The 16,746-nt window shown below is 40.8% G+C and overlaps 2 protein-coding genes across 9 annotated transcripts in view; one reads left to right on the top strand and one right to left on the bottom strand.

Annotated features, from left to right (window-relative positions):
• CWH43 (cell wall biogenesis 43 C-terminal homolog) overlaps positions 1–2,822 on the bottom strand; it is a 32,000-nt gene extending 29,178 nt beyond the window's left edge. The window contains exon 1 of one of the 5 annotated variants that reach the window (XM_085578606.1): positions 2,640–2,822. Coding sequence is in view for 2 of the 5 variants with exons in the window: in XM_085578602.1 (XP_085434728.1) it covers positions 139–181 (43 nt within the window). In the remaining 3 variants the exon portion in view is untranslated. Of the gene's footprint in view, positions 1–138; positions 287–2,639 lie in introns of those variants that run through there. The other 4 variants (XM_085578604.1, XM_085578602.1, XM_085578605.1 and 1 more) reach the window with 4 other exon arrangements.
• Positions 2,823–5,359: 2,537 nt separating this feature from the next.
• The window catches only part of OCIAD2 (OCIA domain containing 2), a 55,131-nt gene continuing 43,744 nt past the window's right edge, over positions 5,360–16,746 (top strand). For 3 of the 4 annotated variants that reach the window (XM_085578632.1, XM_021528127.4, XM_085578634.1), the window contains exons 1-5: positions 5,490–9,006; positions 12,242–12,295; positions 14,114–14,161; positions 15,114–15,219; positions 16,424–16,510. In XM_085578632.1, the coding sequence (XP_085434758.1) occupies positions 9,003–9,006; positions 12,242–12,295; positions 14,114–14,161; positions 15,114–15,219; positions 16,424–16,510 (299 nt within the window). In that variant the 5' untranslated portion in view covers positions 5,490–9,002. The other variant, XM_085578633.1, reaches the window with a different exon arrangement.

Below are 16,746 nucleotides of genomic sequence, written 5' to 3'. Positions count from 1 at the left end.
CACTATTTACTCGTTCCGGAGGGGAGCTGTTCCTCGGCGACACGCCTGCACGCACGGTGAGCCCCGCGGCGCGCTGCCGGGGCTGGGCGCCCCCGGCGCCCCCAACCGCGGGCCCTCGCCCCCAGCCGCGCCACCTACCCAGGAGACTCTCCGAGAGAACGGCCTTCCACAGGGGGAACATCGCCCGGCGCCGCCCGGCTCGGCGCGGGCTGCGTCCCTCTCACCGGGAGCCGAGTCGCGAGTGCCGGCAGGGCGCGGCGCCGCGCCCGGCCCGCCTCACGGAGCCGCGTCCCCGGCTGGGGCGGCAGCCCGCACGGCCGCACCGCGCTCTCCGCGCCCCGCACGGCCCCGCCGCGATGAACGCCCGGGACATCTCGCCCCGCCACTCATGTGTCGGCAGTTTGTCCCCTGAGCAGTCACGGCAGCAAGAAATACAAAAGTAAACGGTTGTCATAGCACAAGCTGGCGGGGAAAAGAGGAGCTAAGCCACTCGGCAGCTTGCACAAACACATGGTTGACTATGCGGGGTTCGAGGATGTGCGATTTAGTACTGTGCTCGCCTTTGTGAAATATGTGTTGTTTTATAGCAGAGTAAGGACTTCTGATAAGCAATGCTGTCTACAAAAGCACCAAAGGAAGTGTTTCGTTTGCTGAGATTCCTGAGTAACTACGTTTGTTAATTTTAGAAGAAATCATGAGTTAAATTAAGCCAGCCGCAATCACAGCTGTCAAGTTCTGGCAAGAAGATTACATAAGCAAAATCTCAATTTTAGAATTCGGGGGGGGGGGGGGGGGGGCATGAGAAGTAAAATTGTAAATATAAGCTAAGAACTAAGTCCTTTTGCTCTTGGAATATACCATCATCTTAAATTTTAGTAATTCTCATACAGCATCCTATAGAACTGCCATAATTTGTGTTTAAAAGACTGTCTCATTCTAAATAAACCTTATGGTATGCATCTTCTTTCCCCTGTTTTTGAACTCTAAATCCATAGGAGTAAACTCTAAACACCTATCATCTGTCTGACCTATTATTAGCAATAAAGTCTGGTCTAGACATTTGAGAGGAGATGGTACTAAACTAAATTTTGCCCTAGAAGTCTCAAAGTCAAGTGATTCATTTACCCTGCAGTATGATGGGGTTTGGCTATTACAAAAACCCTGTTGAATTTTGGCTGCTATTTGAAAATGTGCTTTAAAAATTTGAAATGTGTTTTAAATGTCCACTAAAGAATTAAAGTATTTTGATGGAAAAGTTGACCTCACTAGGAAAGGAAGAATGAGACTCATAGATTTAATGAGCTTCTCTGTTTTCTCCAAGTTCCATGTCATTAAAGGCATCTTTCTTTTTCTTCATTAAAGAAAAGTCATAACAGAATAGTCACCAAACTGACTTATCACTGGATATCAGGATTATGTCAGTGATAACACGATTTCATCTTGCTGTGGTGTGATGCAAATGGAAGATGAGATCTTTGGACAGAATAAACAAAGAACATGGCTGCTTTTGGAGCTGCTTAGCGGGAGTGTGCGGCTCACCGCATGTATTCAGCCAATAAATATTAAAAAAATTTTGCAACCCTCTTTGTAATTACAGTATCTTGCTTCATGGTTCAGAGGTGGAGTTCCAGTAAAACAAGACATGACAGGAATTGTGAACCTGATATGCTTGTGTGGCTTCCATTAAATTCATAATGCAATGAAAACAATGCAAATCCTTACAAATTTAGCAATTGTATTCCGGGTACTCTTTCTGAGATTCTTATTAAGTTTGGCTTCACATGTCACAAAGTTACATTCTAGTGCTCTCTGTAGGGCTAATATATGCATGAGAATCAGAGCAAAAGAGGAGAGAGTTTTCAGGTGTATTGTCTTAAATACAGAAGTCAATGCTTGCAAGGTGCTTAGTTACACATATACGTGTAGCAATGCCTTTCACTACATTTTTTTTTTTTATTATTCATGGAGTGCCACAGGTGTACTTGACAAAAAAATAAAGCAAAAAGCATTTGGTCTTTTTAGGAATACAATGATGTCAAACCAGTAAAGTCAAGAAAACACTATAGTAGGACCTTCCACTCACAGAACAAGAAGCATTTTCATTCTAGAATAGTATTTAAGACACCCCTACCCTAAGGCAGATATAAAAATTTAACAGCCCCATAATTACATTGGTTGACAGGGGTAAACTTTTCTAAAGGTAGCGATTGTAAAAAACAATGCTTTATTTGGGCTCAAACTGTAATACAAGCATGTTTTGAAACCCAAGTGAGCACATGGCATTTAAAAGAACTTTCAGAGAAGCTATCCTTGCATATTGCCTGAGATGTGTGAATGGGCATGATGAAGAAGCAGAAGAAAGTGTTAGAGAAATGGGAGAAAAAAGCATGAAAGTAGGATTAAAACTGCAACTCTGGAAAAAAGCAGGAGTGGATGAGTTAAGCACCTGTCACAATCTCATGGGAAACACAAACACATGCAGGTCTCTGCAAGCACTTTACTGGGTTCTTCACAGTGAGAAGAGGAAATCCTATATCTTAAACATTTTGTAATTACCAACTATTCACTTCTAAAAGATAGCCCAGACCAAGTATAAATAGAAGTACACCCAATAATCAGCCAAGACACAGAAAACTTACATGATTCCTTATAAGTGGTGAGGGCAGTTTAATGTTTTACTCTGAGGTATGTTGACTGTTTCCTGCTGGGACTTTTCACGTCTTTTCATTTGCCCTTAACTCCTGCTCCCATCAGCATAAGAACAATGCCCTGGCATGTAATTCTTACTTTGTTTTCCATGCTGTTATGGTTACAAAGCAAAGGAATGGAGCTTTGTTTCTCAGGGAAATTTCAAGCAATTAACAGGGTTTGATTTTGTAATAGACAGATAAACCACGTTTATCATAAGTGGCAATAGTTCCTCCTTCTGACACTCACTGCATTCACACGGGGAGTGGTTCTGTTAAATATGCACACCCGAAAGGTTTTGCTTTGGTGACTGTGGTGGACCTCAGGGCCCTGGCAACCCTTCAGTGTTTTCTAAGAGGTTCTTCAGACAAGCAGCCGAAGCCTGTAAACCTTCCCAGAGTTTGTGAAATCTCAGTCCTTGATCTGCTTCTACTCTGACAACAGGTAATTCCTCAGCCAAACATTCAATTCTGTATTGGTTGTTTTATTTTTGGTATCACTTGAGTTTGTTTTTTTTTTTTCTTTTATGCATAAAGTTGGTTTTGTTCCAGGAGCAGTAAGAATCTCTTTTGCTTTGTGTTTACTCTTCCAAATCACTAACATTTACTTGTTTCTGTCTATTACCTTCTCTCCATTTTTATAACTCTGAAAAACTTTCAGGTAAATCTTGGAAAGAAAGTGTTTGAAGAACATATTCGATTGTGATAACCAACTTCACATTTAAAGTTAAAATTAAAAAGAAGCTTAAACCGATTTTTAATAGGCACTTTTGCACAGAAAGGTGCAAGAATCCAAACAGTCCTATCTCTAGGCAACCACTATCCCCAGGCACACATATGCCCCATGAGAAAATTATCATTCCAGTGCTCTTTCATTTTATGTTCATTTTAATCTGGACCAGTTAAGACGTTATTGGTTATTGAGTACTCACTCCACAGGGGATTCTCTTGTGTACTGTATTTTTCAGAATAGCCAGCATGTAGCCAGTATCTATTAAATTGTTTTCATGTATGTTTCAAGAATACCTTTTAGATCCCAGGAGGTGTTAGAAACACTTTCAAGATTTGTTTTAGGACAATACTCTTGCCCAGCCTCCATGTGAAAAGCACATTTTGCAGCAGCAAAGTGTGATCCTCTGGTTTGGCAGGCAAGAGTGGGAGAACAGTCTGGAGAAAGGGGCTTCAATTAGCTGAAGTAGCTTCAGCTCATGAAAGCTGAAAGCTTTTTTTGGACTTAAGAAAATTAATGACAATTTATGTTTCTTATGAAACTGAGATGCCAAAGTCATGCAAAAGGAGGATGTTTAATGATGATCTCACAGGCTATTCATTTCATGACAAGCACTGAAGTGTCATATCACCATTAAGGATACTCTACTGAAAACTACTGTCTTGCAGTAAAAAAAAAAGAAAACAAATACCACAAAAACAAAAACAAACCCAAAGCAAACCAAAATAGAAACAGAGACTTTTTTAGTAAAATAAAATGCAAAATAAAACTAATGTTTATATTTTCTGTTTTAGAAAACTTATTCTTAAAGAAAGGCATTGCTTTTCTCACTTCAGAGAAAGTAGAACCACATTTTTCAAAATTCCTAGAACAACCCCTCCCACACCCAACTAATACTTTCAGGATAACTTTTTCTTGAAAAGTTATTTTTGCTTGATGAAAATGCCTTTCTTATTTCTTTAATTCTTGTTAATATTAATGTTTAATTATTTACTTACATAATGAACATATTATTAAAACCAAAGTAGATAGGCAATGCTTTTCATTCCAAAATGGTCAAAGTAGAATTTCTTGTTTCTTTTTTAAAGAACAAGATTTCATTTCTAGAAAAAATATTTTGAATTTGTAGGACAGACCCCATATGTTGTATATGGGGCTCCTCACTACAAGAAATACAACTGGAGAGGGTACAGGAATGATTAGAGGTCCTGAGCATCTCTCTTGAGGAGAGACTGCAGGAGCCGGGCCTGTTTAGTGTGCAGAGGAGAAAACGGGGAGGGGATCTCATCAGTGCATGTCAATACCTCAAAGGTGGGTGTCAGAGGATGGGGACAGACCCTTTCTGATGGTGCCCAGCGACAGAATTGTTATGAGTGAGCACAAGAGGCCATCTGATCCAATTAAAAGAATTTATTTAAATTCATTTAATTGAGTATATGAGAGCAAAGCAACACCCTTCTCTTACAGGACAAGGAGTAATGGCCATCAATTAAAACAAGAAGTTCCAATTAAACTTGAGCGAGATCTTTCCATTGAGAGCGGCAGAGCACCAAACAGGGTGCCCAGGGAGGTCATGGGGGTCTCCCTTTCTCTAGACATTCCAAATTCATTCCTGTGTCACCCGCTCCAGGTGGCCCTGCCTTCGCAGTGGGGGTTGGACCAGATGACCTCCATGGGGCCCTTCCAACCCTAATGATTCCGTGATTCTGTTACCTTCATTAACACATACCCTCGCTGAAACAGAGCTCTGAATTTCAGCGGGGAAATCCGAGGACGCTGAATTTCCTCGGCGCGCTCGCAGCTCTCCTACCGGAGCCGCGCCGGGGAGGGAGGAGCGCCCGCACGGCCCCGAGGGCGCGAGGAGCGGCGCCGAGGGCCGCCCGCTGTCCCTGCGCCCGGCGGCCGGCAGGCGGCGCTGCAGCCCGGCAGCCCGCGGCCCGGCCCGGCAGGCGCGGCTCGTGCGCTTCCGGGGCCGCCGGGCCGGGCCGGGCCGGGCCGGGCCGGGCCAGCCCAGCCCAGCCCAGCCCAGCCCTGCCCATTCCGTTTGCTCCAGCGGCCCGCGCAAGGTAAGCGCGGTGAGGCCCGTGAGTGTCGGACTCGTCCTCTCCGCGCCAAGCGGCTCCGGTGTCAAGGCGGGGGAAAGGCGGGCCTGAGACGCGGCTTTCGACGGCCGGCCGCAGCCTGTTTTGCCGCTGCCTGTGTCTGTGCCTGTGTCTGCGCCTGTCTGTGCCTGTGTCTGTGCCTGTGTCTGTGCCTGTGTCTGTCTGTGTCTGCCTGTGTCTGTGCCTGTGTCTCTGCCTGTGTCTGTGCCTGTGTCTGCCTGTGTCTGTGCCTGTGTCTGCCTGTGTCTCTGCCTGTGTCTCTGCCTGTGTCTCTGCCTGTGTCTGCCTGTGTCTGTGCCTGTGTCTGCCTGTGCTGCCGCCCGGCGGCGCTGTCCCCCCTGAGGGGCTTGAGGGTGCCCAGAGAAGGGCAGCGGAGCTGCTGGAGGGTCTGGGGTACACGTCCTGCTAGGAGCGGCTGAGGGAGCCTCGGCTGTTCAGCCTGCAGAAAAGGATGTTCGGGGAGACTGCATCGCCCTCAGCAACCACCCGGAGGGAGGTTTAGCCTCCTCTCCCAGACCACTAATGGCAGGACAAGAGGACGTAGCCTCAAGCTGTGCTAGAGGAGGTTCAGGTTGAACATCAGGAGGAATTTCTTCACAGTAAGGGTGATTAGACATTAGAATGGACGTGGCTGTGCCACGGTTCAGTTGACAAGATGGTGTTTGGTCATAGCTAGGACTCTGCGATCTTAGAGGCCTTTTCCAGCCGAATTGGTTCTGTGATTCGAGGAAAGAAATGGTCAGTGCTGGCCGGGCGTGCACTGCCCTGGGCGGGGGCACTGAGCAGCTGCTGCAGGGCTGGGCAGGCTTGGGGCATTCCCCAGCCCCGGCTCTCAGGCTGCTGGCAGCGACCTTTTCATTGACCACCCAGTGCAGCTACTCTGTAGACTCACCTCTCTTTTAAACTCGGGCTCTTATTTCAAAGAGCCAGTTCAGATAGGTGTGAAACATCATGTTGAGGCTTGTCATCTTCCATGGTCCTTGAAGTGCCTCTGAAATCTTTGATGTGTGGTGCCTGCTCTGGGCATCACAGCCCACTGCGTAGACCAGTAAATACATGCAATTTTGACTCCCCCTTTCTTCTCCGAAGTAGTCCTAGAAATTATGGGGGTCACTATTCCTATTCAGAAGGAGGCTTTTTATTGAAAACACAGTACATGAAGTTGGCAGCTCTCATATTTGAAAACCTTACCCGTGTTCTTGCATAATATTTCTTTGTCATTCCATTAGAGGTATTCAAACTGTGAGATTTTTTCAGGAGCCTAAAATTAGCATTTTCTTCTCTAAATGAATAAATTACCTAGAACATTTCTTGTAAAAGATGAATACATTTTTTTGACTATTTGATCCTTACAAATTGCATAGATTTAATCTTCTATTATATAGGCATTTCATTTAAACAGAATAATATAACTGGGAAATTCTTCCCAGAGTATACACTTAATTATTGCACTAAGAATTACATGTAAGGTTGAGAAAACAGTAATGAGTATTGCAGAAAATGATAAGAAATTTCATTTTTCCAGTACCTTAATGGAAATACAGTTATTTTTGGGGATAACAGTTGTCTTTGCAAGACACAAGGCCTTGAAATATTAGAACATTTTTACATTCCTCAGATAGGAGACAGCTTGTCTGCTAGGTATGAATATTAATAATTCAGTTACATAATATTTTGATGACATCAACTCTGTCTCTTTGTTTCATTCTTGCCAGTAGAGCTCTAAGCTTTCATCCCATGTGGGAGACGTACCATGAGGCTGCTTAAAGGGCTAAATATTTTTGGGGTTCTTCATTATGTTGAAGCAGTAGCATAGCTGAATAACTTGTAATTCAGGAGAAATGTGTACTTAGGACAACATAGGAGGCCCATGGCAAACTGCAAATAGTTATAATCTTTATTTATACCCATTCTTTTTCCTTCATTTTATTTTATTTATTTTCCTCCTGTGACTCAGCTGTTTTATTATCATGAAAAAGACAAGCTCTTTAAATCTGTTGCAGCATTTAGAAACTGTTTCCAGTGATTATTTTTATGCAGCCGTCTGCACAAGTAGGCTTTGTGAGTAGATAAGAATAAGAAAGCAGATAAGAAAAGAAAATTTGATTCATTCTTGATTGATACAAACCTCTTTAAAGTTTTATACATCTTTCTGATATTTTATGTCTTTTTTTGCATTAAGTGACAAGAGACTGATGAAAATAAATTGCTTTCAGATTGAGGAAGACAGTGTAGAGCTGTGAGTTTTCCTGATATAATATGGGTTTTCAAACTTACAGTTTTTCAAAGACACAGTGATCATTGTCATTTTGTGAGTGTCTGTGAATAAAGTGCAGATTGTTATGAATTCATTGCTTTATTTTAGTTTTTTTTTTTTACCAAGGGGTAGGAGAATATTTTGCTTCTATTGCTTAAAAAAGCTTTGGTGTCTGAATATCTAGTGTATATGAAGCAGATGTTGCTTAAACTTCATAGCTGTGTAACTGACCCCAAAATAAGTGCAGGAAGTGGTTTATACGGTAATATTATGAATGCAAAAAAACATTTAGGTCAGTAAATTGTTACATATCTTTTCTATTGAAATCACTTTAGCCTTGTTCAGTGCCACCATTCTCAGAAGGTACTTTTCAGAAAAGCAGAAGTGTCCTCTATGTTAATAAAGTGCCAGACCATGCAGCAAAGTGCTAGGTAAAAATCACAATTTATATTGTTTGAATTACTCTAGAAATAAATGAGTTTCCTTCTTGCTTTTCCCTAGCAGTGCAGCTCTCAAGCATGGAAAACTGCAACTCTAAAACACTTTGGAATGTATTTATTCTTTTGTGGGGTTTTTTTGGGGTTTTTTTTTTTGTTTGTTTGTTTAATTTTTTTTTCTTTAAAGCATGTTTGTAACTGAATTTGGTTTCTGGAGATACAGATGCAGATGTAGTTTGTGACAGGCTTGCTTGGTGGGTCCCATGGAATCCAGGCTTCAGATGGTGGCAGTGAGGATAGAAGTTCTGGACAGCACACTAAAGAGGCTATTTCTTGGACCTGCAATACATTACAAAATTAGAAAGGTTTTCAGTTACTTGCTCATATTTATTTGCATTTCTTTATGATTATGCATACTATACTAGGTCATGATTCAGCATTTAATTGTAGTTACTGACTTACCTGTTTAAGTTACATACAACTCTGTGTTGCTGATAAGTGACAAATTTTGCTATAAATTGTGTATTAGGTGACTGGATGCTATGTGCTGTAAAAAACACACTCCTTTCAACCTGGTCATTTTTTTTCTAGATGAACTTAGGAATTGGGCTTAGGAATATCAGTATGATATCTTGACTTTTTACCTTTGTACCTAGCAGAAAGAGAGTAGCCAAGCATAAAAGGCATAGCTTCTGCTGAACAAGAGCAGTAGCAGACTACAAGGAAAGAGGCAATGTCTTCTGAAACAGGTCAACAGGGAAGTCAGACACCTCCAATAAAACAACCTGTATGGGTAAGCTGGGTTTCCTCCCTTGTATTTCAGTGCTATTGCTATGAATAACAGATTTTGCCTCAGTTGCTCTTATTGAAGAGAGAAATGGCTTAAGTATAGATGAAGAGAGGAAAGGATGGTGTGTTATTTTTCCTGGTTCACTGTGCTCAGAGGGCTGGGAGTTGTGAATCTTGAGGCTCTGATTTATGCCCTGAGTTATGAGCTGGCATAGCTGTGGTGTCTGAGTACAAGTCCAGTACAACCTGAACCCATCAAGCTCTGCATGCACATGTTCAGAAGGGGAGAAGGGAACAGTACAGCACAAAATCTGGCCTACAGTTCTACAGAAGATGAGCATTCTCCTCTGACGGAGACATTTAGGAATTTAAATGTGATATGACTTTTTGCTAACCAGTCACTACCAGAGGGTAGCAATACTGGGCTGATCTGCAAGGAAGAGGCACAAGTGACAGCAGGGTGACAGGGGCTGGGGCCTCAGGTACATGATGCACAGTATCACAGTACCCAGAAAGAGGAGGAGAGCAGATCCAATGATGTTAACCAGGGTCAGCCCAGTCTGTTCAGTGATGGCCAGGCAAGTCTGATGCTAAGCTGCATGATCAGGTTAGCAAGGCAGGGTGAGGATCTCCATGTTATAGCTACAACACAGTTAAGGCAAGGGCCTGAGCTTATATAGAGCTCCTGAGCTGAAGGGCAGAGGCCCTGAGCAAAGTTTCTTGCTGTTTCCTCCGAGCTTTTCTGTTTTCTCAGCAGTCTAACTTGGTGTTACACAACTGTGCCATGGTAGAGCTGACTCTGAGGCCAAGCAGCTAAACAGCTGGCAGGGTGTGTATGGAGGCAGAAAGGTTGCAGAGCCTGTTGGTGCACTTAGGGCTCTGACATGCATTTCCTTATATTTCAGTCAGCCTGTTTGTATTTTACTGTATTTGCTATGACCTTGCTCTGAAACCAGTTTGAAGCAGTTCTCTATGATCTGGAGTGGAGCCAATTCTGTATTTTTTGCCCAGCACCACCATTAACTTTTGTGGGAGCAGTGCTTGAAGAAGGGCTGAGATATTAATTACCTATAATGTGAAATGTGTGGCTATGGCCAATAAATGCATTTCCTTATTATGGCTATAAAATCATGCATAAAAGGAGTCAGGCATAAAAGGAGATAGAAGAAGCAATGCCTTGGAAAAAAGAGTATATTCATCTATTACAGGATTCTATGATGCCTGGTTTTTCTTTCAAGAGTATGTACATTTGAAGATGATGTGTTTTTACAAAAAAAAGTTAAAATTTCAATTGATTTTAACTTAATGAAACTCTTTTCCCTTGGCTTTTCTTGCTGAGCACAATGTCACGGTATGGAATTGGAATATCCCTTGGGTCAGCTGTCCCAGCTATGCCCCCTACCAAATTCTTCTACATCCCCAGGCAATTTGCTGGTGGGGCAGCTTGAGAAACATAAATGGCCCTGACTCTATGTAAGGTCTACTCAGCAGTAATTAAATATCCCTGTATTGTAAAGACTGGTTTGGTCATAAATCCAAAACCTAGCACCATACCAGTTACTGTGGAGAAAATAAACTCATGTCCAGTCAAAACCAGTACACCCATTTATCTCAGATGTCTGATAACAACACTTCAAATGCTAACACTGAGTCTTTTCTTAAAGAAAGAAAAATAATCCTCATATGTTTACATGTCAATACCCTGGATAGTAGAATGCAAGGGAGAACACTGTCACTTTTTCCTCACAATCACAATGAGTGAAAAAAGAGCTACCTTCAAGAAGTCTGTTGGCAGCCTGATTTGTACTAGGGTGAAGCCAGTATGGTTGAGTTCAGTTAATGCCATGGATATATTTAAATTGCTCAGAGAGAAAGTTCTACTAGTGGGGAGTCTAGTCAAGTTTATGCTGACCTTCTTCTAAATACTTCCAAAGTCTGCTTTTATTGAACTTCAGTTGACTTCTTTACAGAGCAGAACTTGATTTTTGAAAACTGCCACTCTGCCTTTATTTCCTGTCATTTCTTCCTGGGAGACATAATGTAGATCATGAGAATGAAATGACTAACAGATATAAAAGAATATGCTTCCGGGGTAAATAGCAGCTGAGCAATTTTAGGAAAGTAAAGATCAACAAGATAAGTTCTTTAAACTTAAAACCTATGTAGTTTGTTCTGTATTGGTGTATCAAGATTTCATCACACTGCTAGCAACAGAATAAGGAGTTTTGCTTGAAGGTTTTTGTATTTTATTTGTTTTTTAAATAATTTATCTTCTTTAATTGATTAATTTTTTTTCTTCCTGTGCAATTAAATTCGGGAAACTAATCCAGGTTTATGCTTTCAGCCAATGTTATTTTGTCCCATGTCCCAAATTCAAGACAGAGAGATTGCAAGGATCATTAAAGAATGCAAACAGGAAAGTTTCTGGTACAGAGGAGAGTGATCCAAAGTCATTCTTACCACACTTATCACACATCAAGAATGACTTCTTGATGTATATTTGCAAAACTGTCTGCAAAATGCTTTTTTGTTGCAACACTGCTGTGGGTTAAATCTGTCATATTAAGTTAAGCGTTGTATTCTTAAAGGTTTAATTGAATTATTGGCATAATTGTTGTAGGTAAAGGTGGTTGGATTGAGGTCTTGTTTAATATGAACTTCATCAGTTGGAGAGTTGGTTCTATTCTTGAAGTCCATTATAATAACCACCTTAGGAATGTTTTACTTTGTTACATACTTATCCTTGCCTTTGAATGGAAGGCTGGCATGTGTCTTTGATTTGTGAAATTCTAAGTATGTTAGGACAGCTAAAAAGATCAGTGCTTGGTGCTGTAGTGCCTTTACTTCCACCCTCTCAGTTTGTGTCTAAATTATGTATTTCCTGAATGGAGAAGATTGAAAAGGGTTTCAGCATTTTATTGGAGCTGCTGTCATAAAAAGTGTTGCAGTAGTTAGAGGAGATATTAAGAGTGAGGAAACTATTATTTAATAAATATATATACATTGCATTAGCTCCAGATGTTACAGCATGGCTGATGTCTGGCGCTGTAAGGATATCTTGACTTTTAAGAGAATGCAATCTGAAGGAGCAGATGTAATAGATTATTAAGACAGTAGGCAAAATGAATGTTTAGAAATAATGTGTTTAACATTAGAAACAGAAAACATTTAATGTGTAAGAGAGTATTTACCAAATACGTAGCAAATTTTGGCTGATAGCAGCTACTCTCTTTTTACAGCTCTTCCTTTATCTCTTGGGAGCATACTTGTCACCCAGGGGCTAATCTCAAAAGGTAAAGATAAAAAAATACATCATTAAAGTCCTGTTTTTCAAGATCAATATTCTTCTCACTCATTACTGTCATTGCTATAGTGATTTGATTATTATGTGTGCATTTCCCCAGTCGTTCTTTTGCAAGAACATGAACTGAAAAGAGAATTTGCAAATCCAAAGACTGGTGGCTGGATTTTGTCACCATGCTCACATGTAGTTGAGCAGTCTTCACTGGGGCAGCTCGCGGGGCAGAGCATTGTACAGCCCGAGCAGGGGCGTTAGAATCGGGTACTGGAGCTCTAACTGTTGTTCTGTTTGCAAATGCTGGCAATGTTTTGCCAGTGGCCATGTGTCAATATGACTACAGCTTTGGTGCAAAGGGACAAGGAGTACTGCCAAAGTGAGGAGACAGAGAGCTTTCTGTAGACATGGCTCACGATCTGCAGGCTAACACAAAAGAAAATTGTGTTCTGTTTATGTGGTGGGTGAGCCTGGTTCTATGCCTGGCGCCTTCAGTTCCCCTGCTGGGGACCTTGACTGTGTATAAGGTTGATGTTGGTGTTGTGGGGAGAGAGTGAGGGGCATGCACCCTGAAGTCTGCTGAGCTATATCCCAAGAGGCTGATCCCTACTGCATCCTTGATCTATGTGCTTGTAGGGAGACAGGGAGGGAAGGAGTAAGAGTGCATCAGAGAAGGATTACACATTGGAAAAAGGATGAGCAGTAATAGGAAGGGCACCTGGGCTGTCTCTGTAGCTAACATGCCAGCCTCTAGCACCAGGTACTCTTCTCAGTTTCTGTTCATTGTACTTGGATGTTTCTGATCAGCTGTGAAATAGCAAATGCACTTAGTAAATAATCATTACTGTGTGTCAACAGTTGGAGGGGGGTGATTAGAAACAAACAACATTTTGTTCCTCCCTCCCTAGAGAGACCCAGTATAAAATTGCATAGATCACAGTGGGCAAAGGCCCTTGTGCTTAGCATAGGCTGAATACTTCTCTGTCTAAATACTTTCTTCTGATGGCTGCACACAGTACCCTGCCTCTAGAAGATGCTGGAGCTTCTAAGCCTCATTATTACTGTCTGAATGCATGTAACAGTGCAACCAGTGTTTACTTTCCTTCCCTTTGCCTCTGTAATCTTGCTGTGTGGAACCCTCCTCCACAGCATGGCATTCCTCTGGCAGACACAGAGTTCTCAGAGGAATACTGTTTTCACCTCCTGAGATTAACTGGGGGAATGTGGATTTTGGTGGAAAAGCTAAAGATAATTTTTTGTTTTTCTTGTTTAGCACACTGTGCTCTCCTCTTAAAGGCCAAAATGTGTGATCTTTCCTCTCCAGAGGAGAGGGCTAGATACAAGTGGTACAGTTTTAATTGATAGCGACAGAAAGCTACCAAAGAGCAGTTTCATCCTACTTATCACAGCACAAGGAGCTGGACCCTGTGTAAGAGATTTAATTTTGCTCTTTTATGTGCAGGGTTGGTTTTGCTGAAACATAAGCCACTATCACTTCCTCTGCAGTGCTGCAGGTGTCACCAGTGGCTGATGTGCTGCTTTCATGTTGGCTTACACTCTGAACTCCTGCCTGAGCTGAATCCTGCAAAATCCAGATTCTCTTCCTCCTATGACTCTAGGACTGCTCCAAAACACATGCACTAAGAACTAGTGGAATAGAAACTGCCCTGATGTACTGAAATCTGAGTTAGTGGACTTCATACCATCCTCACCTTACCTTAAGAAATGCAAAATCTGTAGGAAAATTAGTGCTGGTTTTGAGTGCTGGTGAGTTTCTCAAGTGAATATGCTTTCTGACTATTTCCTTTTATTGTAGGCATTTTCTCAGCAAGCCTAAGATTTGGTCCATACCCCAAGATGGCAAGTAAGCTGTGCCCGATTCTAAAAGAAAAAATTCCAAAATCTTCTTTTTTTGCAATTTCTATGTTAACCCAGCAGATTAGAAAATCAGATTTCTGATGTGTTTAAGAATAAATGTATGAAACTAGATTTTTCTAATGTAAATATTTTCAGTAGCAGCTTATATTTATGTAATGCAGTCTTTCATATTGGTATAAAGTAGTCTCCACTTTGTTTTATAAATTATGTCAGCTCATTGATCAGCTGTGCTTGGCAGATTGCACAATTTGTGATATCACAATGTCACAATACTATAATATATAAAATAGTATGGTCCTTTTCTTGTGTTTGCTTGATTGATCTCAACTGTCTAATTCAGAACCATGGATTGATAAAGAAAACAGTAGAAGCACAGAAACTGTACTGTACAGTTAGGTGGCTCGTAAATGACAAGAATTTAAATAGATTCCCTCTCCAGCAGAAATTCACCAGGAAATCAAGGACATTGAAGTAGTCTTTTATTCTGATTCTACGGAGTGAAAGCCATAGTGCAAGAGTATGGCAAGCTGATGTTCTAGCTTCTTGGAAGGCCAGAGAAGTTGGTGTTAAAAGTGTGATCATTAGAAGTAAACCATGGTGTGCAATCAAAGGCAAGAACTATTAGTGCTGACATTGTGAATTTATTTTATTTTTTATTATCTGGTCCTTTAAATATGATCTTCTTTTCCTGTATGCAGGAATATTTTATCCTTTTTCTGTATCAATTATTTTGGACCAGTTGTTCTCTCTCATGATAGGTAACCAGTTTTCAGTAGTTAATGAATTCGCCCTTGTAAACCCTGTATAACTTCAAATGTGTTTGTAACATGTTCTGAGAAGATGTGGTACAGAATTTGTTATATTATTAAAGTGGAGCTTATAGCACACTCCTGATTTTAGCTGTTGTACTAACAATGTTTTGTTATCTGCCTCTATAGTTGCTGGTGTCTTGGGTTTTGCCATTGGAAGAATGTTATACATAGGAGAATGCCAGAAAAAGTTTCAGAAAATTGGTATTGCACCATTTGGTCCACAACAAAAAAGGTCTGTGCTGATTTAAATTATTAAGCCTAGATCAAAATAGTCTAAAACACACTAAAAATTATATGCAACAAAACTATGAATTTAAATTCTGTGATTAGATCCTGAAGTACTAGTTATAGTCTTGGACTATATTGCAGTATTAGAAACTATTACACATTCTTCAGAAAATACAAATTAAACTCATTGTAATACCTGTTACTAGGATATCCATTATTTAAATGAAATTATTGTACTTTTAGCTGTGATGTGACTCATTCTCTTTTCATCTAGTATCATACTGCTAAGATTGTCCATGTTATCACTTTGATCCTTTAAGTCTTCCTTTGGAACATACCTCAGGCCAAATATGCTACAGCTTTTTTTATAATGTTCTCATATTTTAACAACAATGTCAATCTCAGCCAATATTCCAAGCCTTCCTCTCATCTATGGCTTTGCCCAGCCTCATGCTGTCATGCCAAACCATGAAGAGCACAAACTGAGGGGGTGCTTTTTCCACCTTGCACTTCTAACCATAGAATAAAGCTCAGTGGTTGACTTCTGTCACCTGGTGCCTCCATATTTTATTGATTGTTTTCTCAACTTCACATAAAGTACTCCTTCACATCAAATCAGACTCTGACTTCCTTCCCAGCTCCTCCTTCAGCTGCCTGTTATGCTCTCCATTCTCAATATCACATTTGGTATAAAACTTTCGCTCACAGAACACATTTCCAAAAATCCTATCCAAAAAAATCATTCTCCTTTGTCTTTCCACATCTTTCCCTGAGACCAGCATGAGACCATTTTACGCCAATAAAAGTACCTGACTGATAATGGGAAGTTTCTTCATGGTTCATCTATTTCTCTACTTGTATTCTTCCCCCACATAACAAAGTATGTACTTGGTATTGCACAAAATGTTATACACCTTATTCCTAGCTTGGTTTGCTCATAGGTACAATGACAAGGACTGTCTTTTGCTGCTTAGAAAATCCTGTTTTATATTGGCAATTGCTAGAAGGAGTACTTAATATTAATTAATGGGCACTTATTGGCTGAGACATTTAGATGTCATATTTTGCAGTTTATTTCCCATATTACAAAATTGGAGAATATCGGCAAGAGACTACTTCTTCAAGAACTTTTGTCATCAAGCTTTATGGTTGTATTAGAAAAAATCCAGCAAAATTCTACAATGTGTTATTTGCTTTCAATATTGTAGGAAGTGTCATCATACTTGCAAAGAATGCAAAGCAAAATTGGGATCAAATGAGAGAGAAGGTTCAAGTCTTCAGCAACTTAGTGCCAGGTAAGCAACCTTGTAATTAAAAAAAAAAAATATCATGTTTTTTTCCATGGTGAATGGTATTCTTCTTTTGAACAATATAGTGCAAATCACAGATTTTAACAATGGATCAAAGTCCAAGCATTACTCAAGGAGATATTCTGTATTTGTAATTCCTGATTAATTTTGTTTCTTAATTTTTACCTTACATATCTTTATCGTTCATGCTAATTTGAAATCTCCCATCTCTGAGGAATTTT

Source organism: Lonchura striata, chromosome 4, assembly GCF_050655825.1.
Source record: "Lonchura striata isolate lonStrDom1 chromosome 4, ASM5065582v1, whole genome shotgun sequence".
NCBI classification, from domain to species: Eukaryota; Metazoa; Chordata; class Aves; order Passeriformes; family Estrildidae; genus Lonchura; species Lonchura striata.
This window is presented reverse-complemented; position numbering and strand designations above follow the sequence as displayed.